The sequence below is a fragment of the Haliaeetus albicilla genome, chromosome 2 (assembly GCF_947461875.1).
Source record: "Haliaeetus albicilla chromosome 2, bHalAlb1.1, whole genome shotgun sequence".
NCBI lineage: Eukaryota > Metazoa > Chordata > Aves > Accipitriformes > Accipitridae > Haliaeetus > Haliaeetus albicilla.
In genome coordinates this window covers 57,734,760-57,750,263 of record NC_091484.1, presented here as the reverse complement: position 1 = coordinate 57,750,263, position 15,504 = coordinate 57,734,760, and the positions used below count along the sequence as shown (strand labels likewise).

The 15,504-nt window shown below is 45.8% G+C and overlaps 1 protein-coding gene across 2 annotated transcripts in view; it reads left to right on the top strand.

The window, feature by feature from the left end:
* RSU1 (Ras suppressor protein 1) overlaps positions 1–6,131 on the top strand; it is a 111,917-nt gene extending 105,786 nt beyond the window's left edge. For both annotated transcript variants that reach the window (XM_069776052.1, XM_069776060.1), the window contains exon 8: positions 5,650–6,131. In XM_069776052.1, the coding sequence (XP_069632153.1) occupies positions 5,650–5,752 (103 nt within the window). In that variant the 3' untranslated portion in view covers positions 5,753–6,131. The remainder of the gene's footprint in view (positions 1–5,649) is intronic.
* The last annotated feature ends 9,373 nt before the right edge of the window (positions 6,132–15,504 follow it).

Sequence of the window (15,504 nt, the reverse complement as noted above, 5' to 3'; positions counted from 1 at the left end):
AATTCAAGAAAATTAATGTGTGCATCAAACACTTTATGCTAGTTCACTAGCTTACACACGAGTTCACTCTTTTCATCTCTGGGAGCACATAGCCTTCAGCTAGTGAATGTTTTGTTGTACAAGAGCAAAAAATTGGAGGCAATTGTGCTGAAGGTGGTTTTTGAAAGTGGCTCTATTGAACTTTATGAATTTTAACTATGGTTCTTTTTTAAATTCAGAGGTTTTGGTAGCAAGACTGTAAGCTTTCAAGTTACAAGGCTCCATGCCTGATCTTATGCTGTAAATTGCAACATTTAGCAATTTGTAGTTTAATTTAGAAGGATGACCTACTTGCCTAAATGCTTAAGTAATGTGGCAGGCTGTGGTTATTGATTCTCTCTGAATTTATTACAAGAAAGCTGTATTCACTCTTTCCTCTTGGGAATGCCCCTCCTGAACTACATGCTTGCTAGTGACAGCTTAGACCCCTGATACATAACCAAAGACCTTGCCTAATATCCTTGCAACTGCTTGGGGAATTTTTATTAAGTAAAAGCATCATTAAAGTAGACAGAATGATGAAGTTTAATGAGCATCTTTCTCACTTGATATTGTTAGTTTTGCTGCAGCAGCCATAGTGCTCTCATTTGTTACTTCCAGTGGGGCAGATAGAGAATGCAGGGAGATTTTGTTTGTTTGCATACAAAGAAACATTTATGTTCATGAGAGATATTTGCTTTGAAAAATATATACAAGGAAAGAAAGCAACTGGAAATCTCTATCTGAGGGCTTTCTGCATTTTCAGTCTTGCATTTAATCTCCACTTTAACATAATGAGAAGGCTGCATGCAATACTGTAGCTGCTAAGTCGACAAAGGTTCAGCGGTTTGTGAACTGTGGTTGTAATAACTAGCTTCTGACTGTTGCTGCAAACCACAAACATCTCAAATATTTATTTGCACTCCAGATTTTATACCTCAGCTGAGGTTTTGGTCTGCAAGCTGTGTGTAGTGTCCTGCTCAGAGCTGTACCAGCCCCATGAACAGGTGACGTTCCAAACTACCAAGTGTGAAGGTGCTGCCATGAATATATTATCAGCATTTACCTCACAAATCTGCCTTGAAACAGTAGCCACAATCTGCCTCAATATTCCTTTGTCTGTTTATGGAGGCTGTCTGCCTTTGCTAAGGGTCTAGTCATACAAACAGATAATGTCAAAGTGCCATCTCCTAGTACATTACCATCCATCAGCTGAGCTGCATAACTGTCTGTGTGTATGTCTTAAGCTGACCTTCGCTGCTGAGGACGGTGCATGAGTGTCTCTGCCTAACACGTTTGACTCCGCAGTGATGCCAGAGCAAGAACATGTACACAGTTGGTTACTACAGCTTGGCTGACAGACGGTGACGTGCAAGCTATGGTTTCTGTGGCTCTGTCCTTCCAGCAGGTATCGAGATTAAGGGCTGTATATGTAAACTCCACATCTATTACAGCCAAGGGGTTATAGGTTCTCGTGTAATTCAGATAGTTGTGTCTCTGTGCGGATCAGCTCCATTAGGTTTTTTCTTTGGTTTTTTTTTTTTCTGGTTTTGTTTTGTTTTTTTTTTTCCTTGGGAGCTATAAAAGTGGTGTCTGTTGTTGTACCAGAAGTTCATTGAAAATTGTGCATTCTCTTTTCCCTAGTGTAACAGAAGGCAAATTCTGTCCCAGAGGCATTATCACAGTCATTATTGTATTTAAATGTTGTTGTGACACCATATGTCTCCTCGTATTTGATGTGTGCAAACACAAGAGAGAGTCCCTGTCTGTGAAGGCTTGTATAATCTAAATACGTCTGATCCTTGCTCTTTGCATAGCAGACTACTGTGATAGATTGTAAAGCACTTATCTTCAGTTGAGATAGCAATGTGCAGCTGAAACTTCCTTGAAATTTTGCCAGAGAAACCTAAGTAGATATATTTGATTTGCTTTTTTAAAACCCAATAATTATTTTCCTGGATGAAAATTCAGTGCATGTGCCGATAGAAGTGATTGGACCTGAGAATAAGTAAAAAAAATGTAAAAGTGCTGCAGATGTCTGCATCTCACACACATCTACTACTACTGATGTAGTATTTGCATGGGGTGGAGGGAATTGCTGGAGTACCAATAGCAATGAATATCATAAGGAGTAAATATCAAAGAAAAACTGCTACTAAAAATACTTAGAGGTCAACTGTGATTTTTACTGCTTAATGCATGCAGTGGCCACTGAACCTTTCACAGTCAAAAGGCGTTGCCCAAGTAGACTATACCAGAACTCTGAAGTTCATTCAAAATTGTCAATATTCAGCTTCTGCACTTCAAAAGCATCCATGTAGTCAGTAGAATTCCCACCACACCCTTTTACTTCAAAAAAAGTTCACTAACCCGAGCTCTGCCAGTCCACAAACTTGAAGATTTGCCCTGAGAAAGCAGGAAATGAGAGGCAGAATGAATGCCTGAAGTGTCATCTGGGAGGGAAATTCATATAGTTTCCAAAGCAAAAAAGTGGAGCCTAAACCAACCTGAGCAAAAAAAAGGGTATGTAATACCTGAAAACCACTAAAGCTGCTGTTACAGTCCTCTCTGGCTTGGCACTAACAGGGCAAAGGAGCTGTGGGGCAGCAGGAGGTGGAAGATAGGACAGGGGACTTCCATTCCCATCTGTGAAGTTTTTTTGTGCTCAGATACAGTGGATCAGTCAATTCTCTGTTAATTCAGTACTTAAAGTCCCAGTCCACAGTTCTCAAAGGGGCCTTTTCTTACTATATGAAAAAACTTTACATTCTACTCCAATGTAGCATTATTCCTCTAGAGCCAGAAAACAACTTGAATGTTAATTTAGTATTTAACTAACTATTGGTGTTCACAGATTTGAGCATGCATTTCCACTTCTCTGTTGCTAACTTCTCAGAGTTACAAAATTATTGCAGACAGTGGTTCAAAGGCTGCGCCGCATATTGTTGAGAACAAAATGGTGCTTGTTCCCCGACTTTTTCTACCCTGGATAGGTTTCTGATAGGAAGGTCTCCGTGAATGACACTTCTGTGCTCTTCCACAATGATAGTATTTCCTGATACCAAAACATCTCCTGCCATGTCTTTCCTCCCTCAACTAACTTAACGCCTTCCAAAACAGGACAGTTATTTAGGATGGTTATTTGATTAATACACATACTGTGTACTTAGATAAAATATAGCCTTGTGCTGTTGGGGCTGTATCTCTTATGAAAAGAAAAATATGTGTATTGTAGCTAATAGTAAGCATTCAGTTATCACGGAGGGTCAGGGCTCTCTGCGTTCATCAGGAAATGGGATCTGATCCCGTGTTGACAGTAGGTGATGGCACACATAAAATTTCAGTAAGGTGAAATAATGTCATAGTTTACAGTTGTATTTTCCTTGAGCAAGGCTGTTTAGGGTACAGCGCACCGTGACAGCAGCCTGTTTAGCAGCATGATGTAAAACTGCAGCTGCTGAGGAGGTGAAAGCAAGTGCTGCCTCTCTACCCCACCCTATGAGAAGCTCTAATCCCAGCAGTCCAGGAACCCCAGGGTTGAAGTATCTTCCAGATACAGCGAAATAAAGCTCAGAGCGGGTGGTAGCTTTTAACCTCCTGACATGGAATAGAATAGACCAGACCAGACCAGACTATTTCAGTTGGAAGGGACCTACAACGATCACCTAGACCAACTGCCTGACCAATTCAGAGCTGACCAAGTTAAAGCATGTTTTTAAGGGCATTGTCCAAATGCCTCTTAAACACTGACAGGCTTGGGGCATCGACCACCTCTCTAGGAAGCCTGTTCCAGTGTTTGACCTCCCTCTCAGTAAAGAAATGTTTCCTAATGTCCAGCCTAAACCTCTCCTGGCACAGCTTTGAACCATTCCCACACGTCCTACCACTGGCTCCCAGGGAGAAGAGCTCAGCACCTCCTTCTCCACTTCCCCTCCTCAGGAAGCTGTACAGAGCAATGTATGTCTTGGCTAAAATCTCTCTGTATCTGACGTAAACAGCCCCTCCATGGCCATGCCTTACAGCACAGTAATTCAAGAGTATTTCTGTCTGCTTGGATCCTTGTTCAATGTCTCTTGCATACAGTTGACTGTATAGTCCATCAGGCCCTGTAGAAGAAGGAGGGCCCGTCCTCTGCTGAAATTAGTTTCAGCCTGCAAAGCAAAAGAGGTCACTGTAAATAAAGAGTCAGTTTATCTGTGATACCCGCTCCAGAACTGTCTATCAGGTCATGCTTTCTGGATAAGCAGCAACGTATCATGAGTAACTTAAGTCTGTCTGGACATGACTAAGCAAAAGTAGCAAAAGGATCTCTACCTGGTCCTTGTTTGCAGCGAGGGTTGGGCAGACGTGCAAGCTGCATACACAGACTGCAGCAGGGGAGAGTGCCCATGAGGGTGCGTGTGATGGACCAGTGCAGCTCGCCTGCCACAGCTGGGACCTTCTGCATGCCCCAGACACATGAAAATGCAGGACCCGGGTTCTGTGGCGACAGAGCTGATAGCTACCCATCCCAATTTTGACACATCAGAAGGCAATTCTAGGAAGACTCACAGAGTTTCTCAACCCCAAGCCCCTGATCTGTCCCATCTTTTGACAAAATCCACCAAAAGGTGGAGGTGCAGTGACACACGGAAGGCTGTTGTGAGAACTGGTGCCGTTATCTTTAGTAGCAGAATTCCTGTCAAGTGGTAGAAGTTCCTGGCAACAGCCTAGTATGGGATTGGGGCAGACACTCACCAGCATCAGGCCTAAGTATTAGCAGGAGGACACCTTTCAGAGGGATTTCAGTATTGGTGTCAACATTGCCAGTGTTTATACAGCTGAATGAGCAGAAACAAAGCTCGTCCCTGTTCCCTTCAAGATGCACTGACACCCCCGCAAAGTACGTCTTCAAAAAGCACTTTATGTCAATAGGGGAAGTTAAGTTTGAGCTGTGTTTATTTTGGGTAGGTTTTTAATTTAGTTTAATCAGGATTACTCATAAATTATCTATTAATTACTATGTGATGTTTAGCAAGATCCTCTCAGCCATGTAGTCTGTTTAGCTTCGCAGTGAATGCTAGCCATCTTAATTGTAGGATACTTTGTCAACATTTAATCAGTGGTACTTAGTAATGTGGCATTGATGTGTTGGTAGCTGTCCCAGTACTATCAATCATGTGTGAGCAGCAGAGGCGGCTGTGACACCATTGCTCTCTGTCACATTATCAAGCCCTTGGGTTTTCTGGTTAGGGATGATGCTCACTTTGCTCTAAGTGGGCACTCTATCTCTCCAGTTCAACCCAATTTTTGTCATTGTCGACTTGAATACACATCCTTGCAGCCTTCCAAGCCTTAATCCCATAACTGCGGAATAAAGGTGGCTAGTTTCTGAAGGCAAAACTGATTGCTCATTCACTGCTCCAAAGGCCTGCTCTTCCCGATGTTACTCTCCCAATAAGTCATGAAAAACCTAGTATTATGGACTGCAGCATGAGATATAATAGAAAATTCAGTGTGTTGAGACAAAATAAATATAATGACCTTCCTTTTTTATTTCTAGTAACTAGATGCATTGTTTAACATGCTGCAGAGTAAAAGCCTGTGTTTAATGGTTGTATCACAGATATTCTTTGTCTCATTTCCTTACAGTCTTTATGGCAGACACATGCAGGCGAATCCTGAACCTCCAAAGAAGAACAATGACAAGTCAAAGAAGATCAGCCGTAAGCCTCTGGCAGCCAAGAACAAATAAGTCCCTGGCTTCTGCCTCTGTTTTTATATCTTTTACATTGCTTTTGCATGTGCCTACAATATTCCAATATTCCTACGCATCTCCTGTTACTCATAAGAAAGCAGACACTAGAGGTAAAAGCAATTTACTATGTATACTGCTTTAGAAGATACTGCTTAAGGAATACGAAATTACATATTCTCCTAATTATGGTCACATTTATGTAGCCATTTAATATATCACTGTCAAACACATTTTAGCTTTTCTATTTATATGTATATTAATGTCCTCTCTTCACATGTATCACATCCTGTCACTATCAGGGGTTTTGCACCTATATTATATGATATTAAATTTCATATACTGTTCCAAGCGATTTTAATAAAGGTCTTTATTTGTATTGTGTTTCAATTTCTTCAGTAGGACTTCTGAATAGCAAATTCCTTGAGGAACGTATGTGTCCAGTTTCCTGCAATGTGTTAATTTCTTGTGTAGGAATGTGATAGCATTTTATCTGATACATGTTAGTTAAAATGGAAAACATTCTGTTCAAGGAGTGAAAAATTTTAATCAGTTTCTATTTCTTTTTTACATGCTATGTCCTGCTTTTTTTGCCTTGAAGGTTATTTTGAAATCAAGGAGTAGGGGAAGGGAGAGAGGAAAGAAAAAAAAATTGTCTTTGTAAAGAGCTGCCAATTGCCAGCCTCAATTTGGGGAAAGAGAACTTTGTCATTTGAAGAAAATGGTATTTCTGCCAATTTTTTAAGGTTGGGTTTTGGGGGTTTTTTTTAGGCAGAAAACCCAAATAATGTATCTAATCTCTACTGAAAGTGCTTGTATTGAAGAGCTGTTCCAAATGGCTTTTGAAAATGCCACAGCTTCTATATTCATCTGTACAAAGCCAGCACCACAACCAAGCTCAGAAGCCGCAAATTGTTTAACATCTCAAATAGCTTCAGGTCTTACCAGTGGGGAAGAGAAACCTAAAATCTACAGACAGTGACTTCCAAACAATTTTAGTCTTAGCAGAGCAAAAGCCAACAAGGAAACTCAAGGAGCAAGAACAGATATTCATACCTAGATCGCTCGTGTCAGACCTTCCTGGCCTTGATTTCCAATTTCATGAATTTCATACCGGAGCAACCCATTGCCGAGTTTCGGCTGCCATAGGGACAGCAAGCCAGGAAACATGCCCAGACTGCCAAAACAGGCCTGTTGTGCTCAGTGAGAGTATAAAAGGTTTTAAATGTCTCCTGCTAGAAATGATACTTTCTAAAAAAGCCATTTTGTATCTGACGACTGTTATCAGCACCGGCCTCTTGATCGTATTTAGGATTACCCTAGCATTTAAGTAATACATGGTTGCCTTAGTCTGAGAATAAATGTATTGACATATATTTTGCAACAGATTTTTTGAATTGGCAAGCAGGGATAGGAAGTTGGCATCAAGCTTTAGACACATTTTAAGTGGTCTTTGGTACTTCAGAAGAATAAGGCAGTCTTGGTAGGCAGATGGAAAACAGTAAAAATGGTAGACTTGTCAGGAACAGTCAATTCTATCTGTTGCAAGCTCTGCAGAGGATTTTTCAGACCTCTTAAGTGATCTGTCTAGGGGCACAGATCCAACTGAAACAGGCCCGTGGAGGCACTAGGTTGGGTGCATGTTAAGAATTCACAGCAAAAACTGGCCCCCGGCTGGAATGCACACAATTAAATCTAGTGTAGGCATTAAAACGTGAGGGTACCTAATGACAATAATAATCATCCTACAAAAAGCCCTGAAGAAATGTCAGTGAAATGTCAGAAGATCCCCAAACCACTATTGCAAATTCCTTTTGGAACAAAATAAATAGCAAGGGCACATCTCTCGGGAAGGGGTGAAGAGGCTCCAGATCCTTCCCCCAGTATTGTTCCCTGGCACTGAATGCTACCCCAGCCCTCGGGGGTAGCGATGCCAACAGGGCTGAGCCGCTGCTCTCCTGGCAGGTGCCTGGAGCCATGGCTAGACCCCCACTTTCAGGCTTATAGACATTTTACATAGGCTCACTGCCAGCTAAACTGGATTCGCTGCTCTTCTGAAATCTCCCTGGGTACACCTGGACATGGTTTTCCATGAGTGGGGTGGCAATATGGCTCTCCTTTGATTTGAACAGAAATCCAGCCAGAGCTAAAGGCATCCGGGTGGTGTCTGAGACTGTGTCCATCACCTGCTCTGTGTCTTGGGGTTTAGAAAGAGAGAAGTTGCTACGGGGCTACAAGAGTTTCAAAGCATGGAGTAGTCTTTGATGTAAAAATAAAAGCTTGTTGGGGAAGGCCTGATAATGTTATTGGTGGGAAGCTACAGCACCACTTTAAAATAAGCTGCTGATTTTCAAGCATTAGTCAGACTTCCATTAACTGCGGTTGCAAATTTTGAAAGTGTTGAAAGACTCGTGCTAGCTCTCCTCTGCGGGGTTTCGAAGTATTGATTGGAGCATTCCTGGGTGTTCATAGCAAAAAAATCCACCCAACCTTCCCACTTCTTCTCCCATGAAGGATGAAGAAACACAGTTTTGACAAGCAAAAGCAAGAATGAAAGGTCTGGGGAAGAATAAGTGAAAGGCGTAAAGATGAGAAGGATAAAAGAAATCCTAAAGGGAGAAGTATTATACTGAAGATGGTGGCAGATGGGGAAAAAAGAAGTTTCTTGAAAAGAAAGATGAAAAATTAAGATAATGATCTGAGAAAACGACGAAAAACTGAAATGTATAAAGCTTTACAAACAGAAAACAAAATGGGGGGAAAAGGAGTGCTCTTCAGAGACTCAGGGCAGAATAAAAGACATGGTGAAGAAAAGCAAACCATCTGGGATGTAACATGCTAATGTTTTAGTGTTTTTAAAAAGGTACCAGCTTCTTATAGCAAACACCACAACAGTTTTAATGTGAGTTTGGTGATTTTGTGTATCTGTTCTCTAGAGTCATTGCTTTTTTAATATTTAAAAACAGCTTGTTTCATTTTACTGGGTCACATTTATTTCCCCGCTGTACTTCAAGGAAAGGAATTGCTGTGTCCTACTGCAGTGAACCAATTAATGAGCATCGCAGCTCATGATGGTCCCCATGGTCATTTCTCCAGAGGATCCATCAAACTGAGGCCCTTTCCCGTGAGCCCTTGGGTGCTGTCCCGAGGTGAGCAATTGTGTTGTGCCAGCTGGAGCATGGAGCTCTGTAAAGGCAGCTCTTTGCTCCACTGGTCAATATTGTTTCACTGGCCTGGTTGACAAAGAGGTCCCTGATGTCAGGGTGCCTTGAAGAGGACTTTTTTGCCATCCATTCATTCACGGTCACTCGTTCAGGTTGTCTCTTTGGGCCAACCTCTCATACAGCTAACAGCATGCCACTTCAAGGGGAGAAAATTATTCCTGTGAGAAGAAAATTTGCTTTTTAAAGCTTTACAACACCTGGGAGCTCTTTGAAAACAATGATGCAGGTAATTCTCAGTTTTGATTTTGCATACGGTGAACTTGAAAGACTTTGGCAATTTTTTTGTGTACAATGCACCTCGACAAAGAAAACTTTTTAACATTACTGTAAGACCAATATGCTGTGCCTGTGCAAAGAGTAGCCTGGGGAATTAATGCTCCTTGATAAAGATAGGGCAAAATGAAGCCAGAAATCTCACAAGTGCAGGCACCATCCATGGTTTTCTTGTACTTACAGTGTCAGTTAAGCCTGTATTGCCTCCTGCAGTCCTTCTGATGGACAGTGAACAGTTAAAAAAAAAAAACACAACCAAAAAATCTCAGCTGTGAGAGCTTGGGTATTGCTGTTATTCTCTTTCTTATTTAAAAACGATGTGGGCAACAACACTGTGATTCTAAAGTTTCACCTTTTTATGATGTTAGTCTGGAAATATGTTTCCCATGGAGTCACTGGTATTCAAACATCTTTATTTTGGTTTTAGCCAGGTCTTTCCTATCAAGGAAATGGCACTGTCGCATCTGTTCATCAATTAGCTGCCAGCCTTACAGCTGGCAAATCACACCAGCAGCATGGGCATTTCTTCTGAAATGGCAACTTGTTCGGAGGTACGATCCGAGCCACCGCAGCCTTCGCGTCTCCCCACTCTGGCACCATGTATCCTCCCCATCCTCCTCCTCCGCGGTCTCCCCACCACGCTGCAGTGCACAGGGCCGGGTGCTGGACTCCTGGAGGAGACGGAGAGAGGGAGAAACCCCTCTCCCTGCTCTGCCAGACCCCCTGCTCCCTCAGAGGGAGCAGAGTGAGGTCAGGAGGCATTTCCAGCCCCGGCAATGCTTGGGTGCTCCACGCTGGCTCGTGGCTTGGTGCTGGTATGAAAGCTGGGAGGGCGAGTCTGCGCCATCCCCATGCGTGCTGAGCAGCAGGAGCTCCAGAGACGGGTAATATTTCCAGTTTGGAGCGGGTGGTAACTGTTAATATCCTCATGACAACCAGGAGGAGTGAGATTGTCATCGGTTATATTAGTTGTTAATTTTGTAAATATTAACAATTTCTAGGATTATGGCACAGGATGTGAGCTGTCAACTTGCTTTATTTTCCTCCTACTCCTTCTTGCAATGACACATCTTTTATGCTCCCGGATTCGTGCCATGTGTTTGTTGCCTTGCGCTGACACCAGGGCTGGCAGATGTTCCGGGATGAAACCATGATAACCTCCGAAAAGTTAGATTTTCTTCCCCTCCTGGGTACTTTTTTTCCTCTGATCCAAGGAGAAGTAATTTCCCTGTAAAGCACGGTGATTTATAAATATCTGGGGTTGGTTTCCGTCCAGCGCCGCTGCCGAAGCCGCTGCCTTTGGCACGGCTGAGCTCCCGCCTCCCCTTCCAGCTCACCTGTGAGTGCCGCGCGCAGGCACTGCTGCTCCCCGTCCCCTTTGGAGCAGGAACTGAATTACAGCTCTGCCAGGAACCATTGCCCTGTTGTGAAAAAGCCCTTAAAATTGACATTTTTACAGTATATCTCAAAAGCAAAATTTTAACTGTATTTTTAGATCAAGGAGCACGGTAATCGCACGAGTGCCAGCCGCAGTAGTCACCCCTGCAGGTTGATGGACATGTTCGGAGGCAGCTTTAGCGATGAGGTGTGATCGGGGGCAAAGCACCGGGAAAGGCGGCTTTGCCAGGGCACTCGCTCCTCACCTCGGCTCCCTTGTTGCTGGCGAGAGCCTCTCTGCCCCGCTCCTGTGCCACCGGCAGCCCTGAGCTCACAGTTGGTGCCCAGCTGAGCGGTGATGACCCCCAGGCCGAGGGTAGCTTCACAATTTTCCTGACGTCCGGTTATTCAGGATAATGTTTCACATGGTCTGGTGCTGGGGCAGCCGCCAGCGCGAGAAGGAGTGGGGAGCGTGGCCGTGGCAGTGGCCGGCCAGGGTGCTAGCAGGGGGACGAGCCTGGCGCTGAGCTGCACCCTCCAGCCTGGAGTCATTCGTGCCTGCGGATGGCAACATGCGAGCACTGGACAAAATACCCCCACTGTTTCAATAACCATTTAAATGGGGCGCCCTTTGCAAGGGCTGGCGTCCTACAGGCCCTCGGGGGAAGGCATGCCCTCTGCCTGAGCCTGGCGATGCTGTGCTTCTCGTGGTTTCGCTCATCTTTGCTTTGCTGGCGTGGAAATCGCAGGCCGGTGGCAGCGGGTTTCCCGGCAGCACAGAGCTATCGCCAGGGAGAGCCGGAGGAGCGGGGACGCCTCCCGCCCCGGCCGTCGCCCCCGTCATCCTCAGCGTGCCAACCCCGCGCCCGCTGGAGCCACCCCGAGCTCGGTCAGCATCGCTCGCCGGGACCAAAGTGCCGGGGCAAGAGCCGCTCTTCGGAACCACCCGTGGGGCTGGGCATGGCAGCGCCTGGCCCAGGAGCAGCCAGAGGGGAGCGGAGCCAAAAGGCTGCTGTGAGGCTCGGCCCCGCAACCCGGGGCACCGCTGGAGGAAGGGCAGTGCCACGGAGGCTGTGATGTGTGCTGGGACGTGGGTGGCTCAGGCTCTCGGTGGGAGAGGGGATTTTAGCTTAATACATCTGTGTGGTTTAGGATGTAACGTCACAGGAGTGACGTGGAGAACTGGCCGTCTTGCCAACTGCCCCCTCAGAGGTTAGCTTTAGCAACCGTACTGCTGGTGGCCTGGTTTGAGCACCCTCAGCCACCTCATATTTGTTCTCGTATCGATCCAGACACTTTCTTTTAGGTAGCTACTCAAACACGCCTGGCATACATGATTCCCCAAGATCACTCAGAAATGAGCATCTGTGTTTGTTTGGAACAGAAGAGAGCGCTGATTCAGAGGAATGAGGTGCACGAGTACTTATTGGGATATGATTTTAGCAGTTACCATCCAGACCATACAAAGCGACTTCCCTGTCTTTATTTCTTGTCAGCTTAGGCTACTCAAAGATCTCTGCTGTGCCGGTGATACCCAGAGATGCATTAAACACCCTGTGGATCAGGAAGTCAATACCAGTCCATTCTGAGGGCAAACATATAAATCAAAACTTTGATTTAAATTCAAGTACCTTGCAGATAATGTGTAGGCTTGGAGCTTAATTGTCAGAAGCTCTCAGCTGCTTGTGCAGATAGGAAGAATGACCAGCAGCATCTAGAAATGCAGTTTTCAGCCTTTGCCAGCAGTGGGTGCAATAATACAATTAGAACAGCAAGGAAGGAGAACACCAGACCTGAACAAAATTGAGGCCCGAAATCCTTTTTAATTCATCGTGTTGCTGGTACAAAAACGTGCCGAGACAGTTCACAGCGAGCACGCCCGTCACCCCCAGGCTTGGCAGGGTGTCCCCAGGGAGGCTGCCGGTATTTCCTTTCCCCTCACTTTGCTTTTACATCAACTCCTCCAATTAAGAAACCAAGTAATTCGGAGGCAGCCATGCGACACCAAGTGCCGTAGCAAGGGCTAAAAATAGCCCCTAAGCCTCGGGAAAAACAGCTCCCGGGCTCCGCGCTGAGCAGAGCCCCGTTGCGGTGTGTGCGAAGAGGAGCGCAGCCCTGGCTTGCCCCATTTGGGGGGCAGCCAGACCCCCGGCAGCCAGACCCCCGGCAGCCAGCCTGGCCGTCCCCCCGCCCCGGGGATGGATTTGGGGGCGCGGGGAAGGCTGCAAGGGCAGGCCCTGGCAGCGATGGTCCTCTGAACCTTCCTCTGGGAGACCCCCCCAGCTGCCGCCTGGCCGGGGGTGTTGAGGCAGAGCAGGGGGGTGCGCCGGGCCCCCGGGATGCGCAGGGCTTTGCACGGGGGGCCTGGAACCAACTTCTTCATACCCGAGGCAAGCGCTGACCTAGAAGCAGGTCCACGAGCTGGGCCCAGGTTTCGGACCTGCGGCTGATGGCTTCGCAGACAGAGAAACATGGAGTAAAGCTTAACAACCATTCCTTTTTTCAGCAAGAAAACAGTAACACCCACCCCACCCCGCCCAAGAAATAAAGATTGAAAAATAATCTCTCCAAAGCCCTTGAAAGGAAGGAGCGGGGAAAAAAACCCATGGGTTTGGGAGGAAAATGGAGTAAATAAGAAATGAAGGAAGGCCAGGCCACCTGGCGTGGCTTCACAGCTAGACCCACGCTCCTGCGAGGTACAGGCGGTTATAAATATAAAATAGCGCATCCAGTTCTGCATAGAAGTTTTCTGTTCTTGTAAACCAAACGAAATTAATCATTACATTTATCTACAGGCTGTTCTATAAAATCAATAAGCTCTAGCACAGCATAGCAATCAAAATATGACAAGGCACTTAAACTTTGCCAACTCAATCCAATTAATGATATCTTCGTTAGAAAACAGTCATTTTTATAGAGTCAGTTGACTCTTAAAGGACAATAATATAAGCTTGATATAAGCCTATGGATTTTTACTTTATGATTTCCTGTTGAAAGCAAACAGAGATCACTCGCTTTGTAGAACTGTGAAAATATGTGTGTATTTAACATACCAATATTATTTATAAGCAGCAGCTAATATTTAAGTGCCTCTTGTACGCCTTGATAAAAGTGGTTCATGAATTCAGCCCTCTCAGATGTTCAGAGGATGTTCTTCCACATTATTGCTATCGTCATTTGTCTTTCCTCTCTGACATGTGCAGTTTTTTATGCAGGAAAACTCTGTAGACAAGGCTCGTCAGCAAGGAGGAAGGCAGCCTGAATACCTATGAGGTGTCGCTGGAAACTGAGCGCCTCCAAAAATCCCAGCCTGCCTCTCCCATCTTTTCACGCAACAGTCTGGAAGCTTACAAGGCAGAAGGGTGACCAGGAGACCCTGAGGAAAGCGGGAGTGGAATAACACTGCAGGTGTAGGGGATTAGAGGTAGGGAAAAGCTTATTGGGTGGTAAGGACTTTTGGGGGTAACAGGAGAAAGGTTTGGTTTGGTGCAGGGATTGGAGGGAGGGGAAGGACCCCGACACTCATCGAGTGCTCGTGAAGCTCACAAGCCCTCGGGAAATGACAGGTAAAAGACAAATCCTGCAAAAATGTACACCAGGAGGTGAGCAGCACTGATCCCAGCTCTTCTTCAAAGAGCGCAGGTGGGGGCAAGGGCTCTTCTTCAGTTGGCGCTGCGTGCACATGAGTTTTGGAGGGGTGTCCCCGTGCCGCATCGCCCCTCAGCTGCCAGCCGGCAGAGACAGGTCCGAGCCTGAGCCAGAGCCTTGGTGCTCACGCCAGGACTTCAACGGTGCAAACGGCTGAAAACAGCAAGTGAGAGGTAAAGCGCCCCAGTAAATGGCGCTGGCGAGAGCTGGTGCTCTGTCCTGAGGGCAGGAGGATTGCACGCCTGCGCGCAGGCCCTGGGGGCTGGTCGGGCTCAGCTCCCTGCCAGCATTTATGGGACATTTGATTTCAGCCCCCGGCAGCATCCAGAGGCACACCATGCCTGGATCCGATGGGATTTCATACCTTTTGAGCTGATGTTTGTGAGGTTAACAGGAGACCACCTGGTTTGAGCAGTGGTTTCGCTGGCAGGGGACAGTGTCTCCTGCCTTCAGTAAAAGCGTGGAAGAAATCAATTTCACCAGCAGGAAGGTGCCGCTCCTGGGTCCTCGGGGCTGGCCAGTGGGTCTCTGCACGGAGTCAAACTGTTGGCTCTATGTCAGACTGTGACTCCACCTTTCCTTGCGCTTGTCCCCCTCGACCCTATGTGGCTGAACAGCCATTTCTAAGGCATTCTCTCAGTGGAGAGAGTAGCCGGCTCCGGCGGCAGCACGGAGTGTGTATGCATTTGCTGTGTACGCTGCAGACCAAACCTCGCTGAACCAGAGGGCTTCCTCCTGTCCTCTGTCCCTGGACAAACCTCGAAAAACAGGGGCCAGCATCTGAGTATAGAAAAGCAAATCTAGGTAAATCACATCAGTGCCACGTATTTCCTAGTAACTGTCCTTAACAGGGCAGCCAAAGAAGTAAGTGCAAAAAAATCCCCCAGTAATGGCAAGTGCTTCAGTTTTGGTGGTTTATTGTCATTAATAAGAGGCTCTTGTTAAAAGTCTGAATCTGGGCAGGAAGGGTGAGCCAAGCTGCTGCTGTCCCATCAATGCCCAGATCTTCCCAAAACCAAAGGAGGCTGTCCAGGGAAAGAGGAGCTGGGGTTTCAAAGAAAAAGACAAAAAATGAAGAGAGGAGTGAGTTTTGTTTCCTCTCCAAAAGCGTGAGTCTGTTTTCAGTCACGACCCGTCAGATACAGATTGAAACAAAACAAAAAAAATTGCATTTCCACAGTAAATATTGGCAGTTAAATGGTCCATTACTCCTAGTTTCTGAGATGCCTT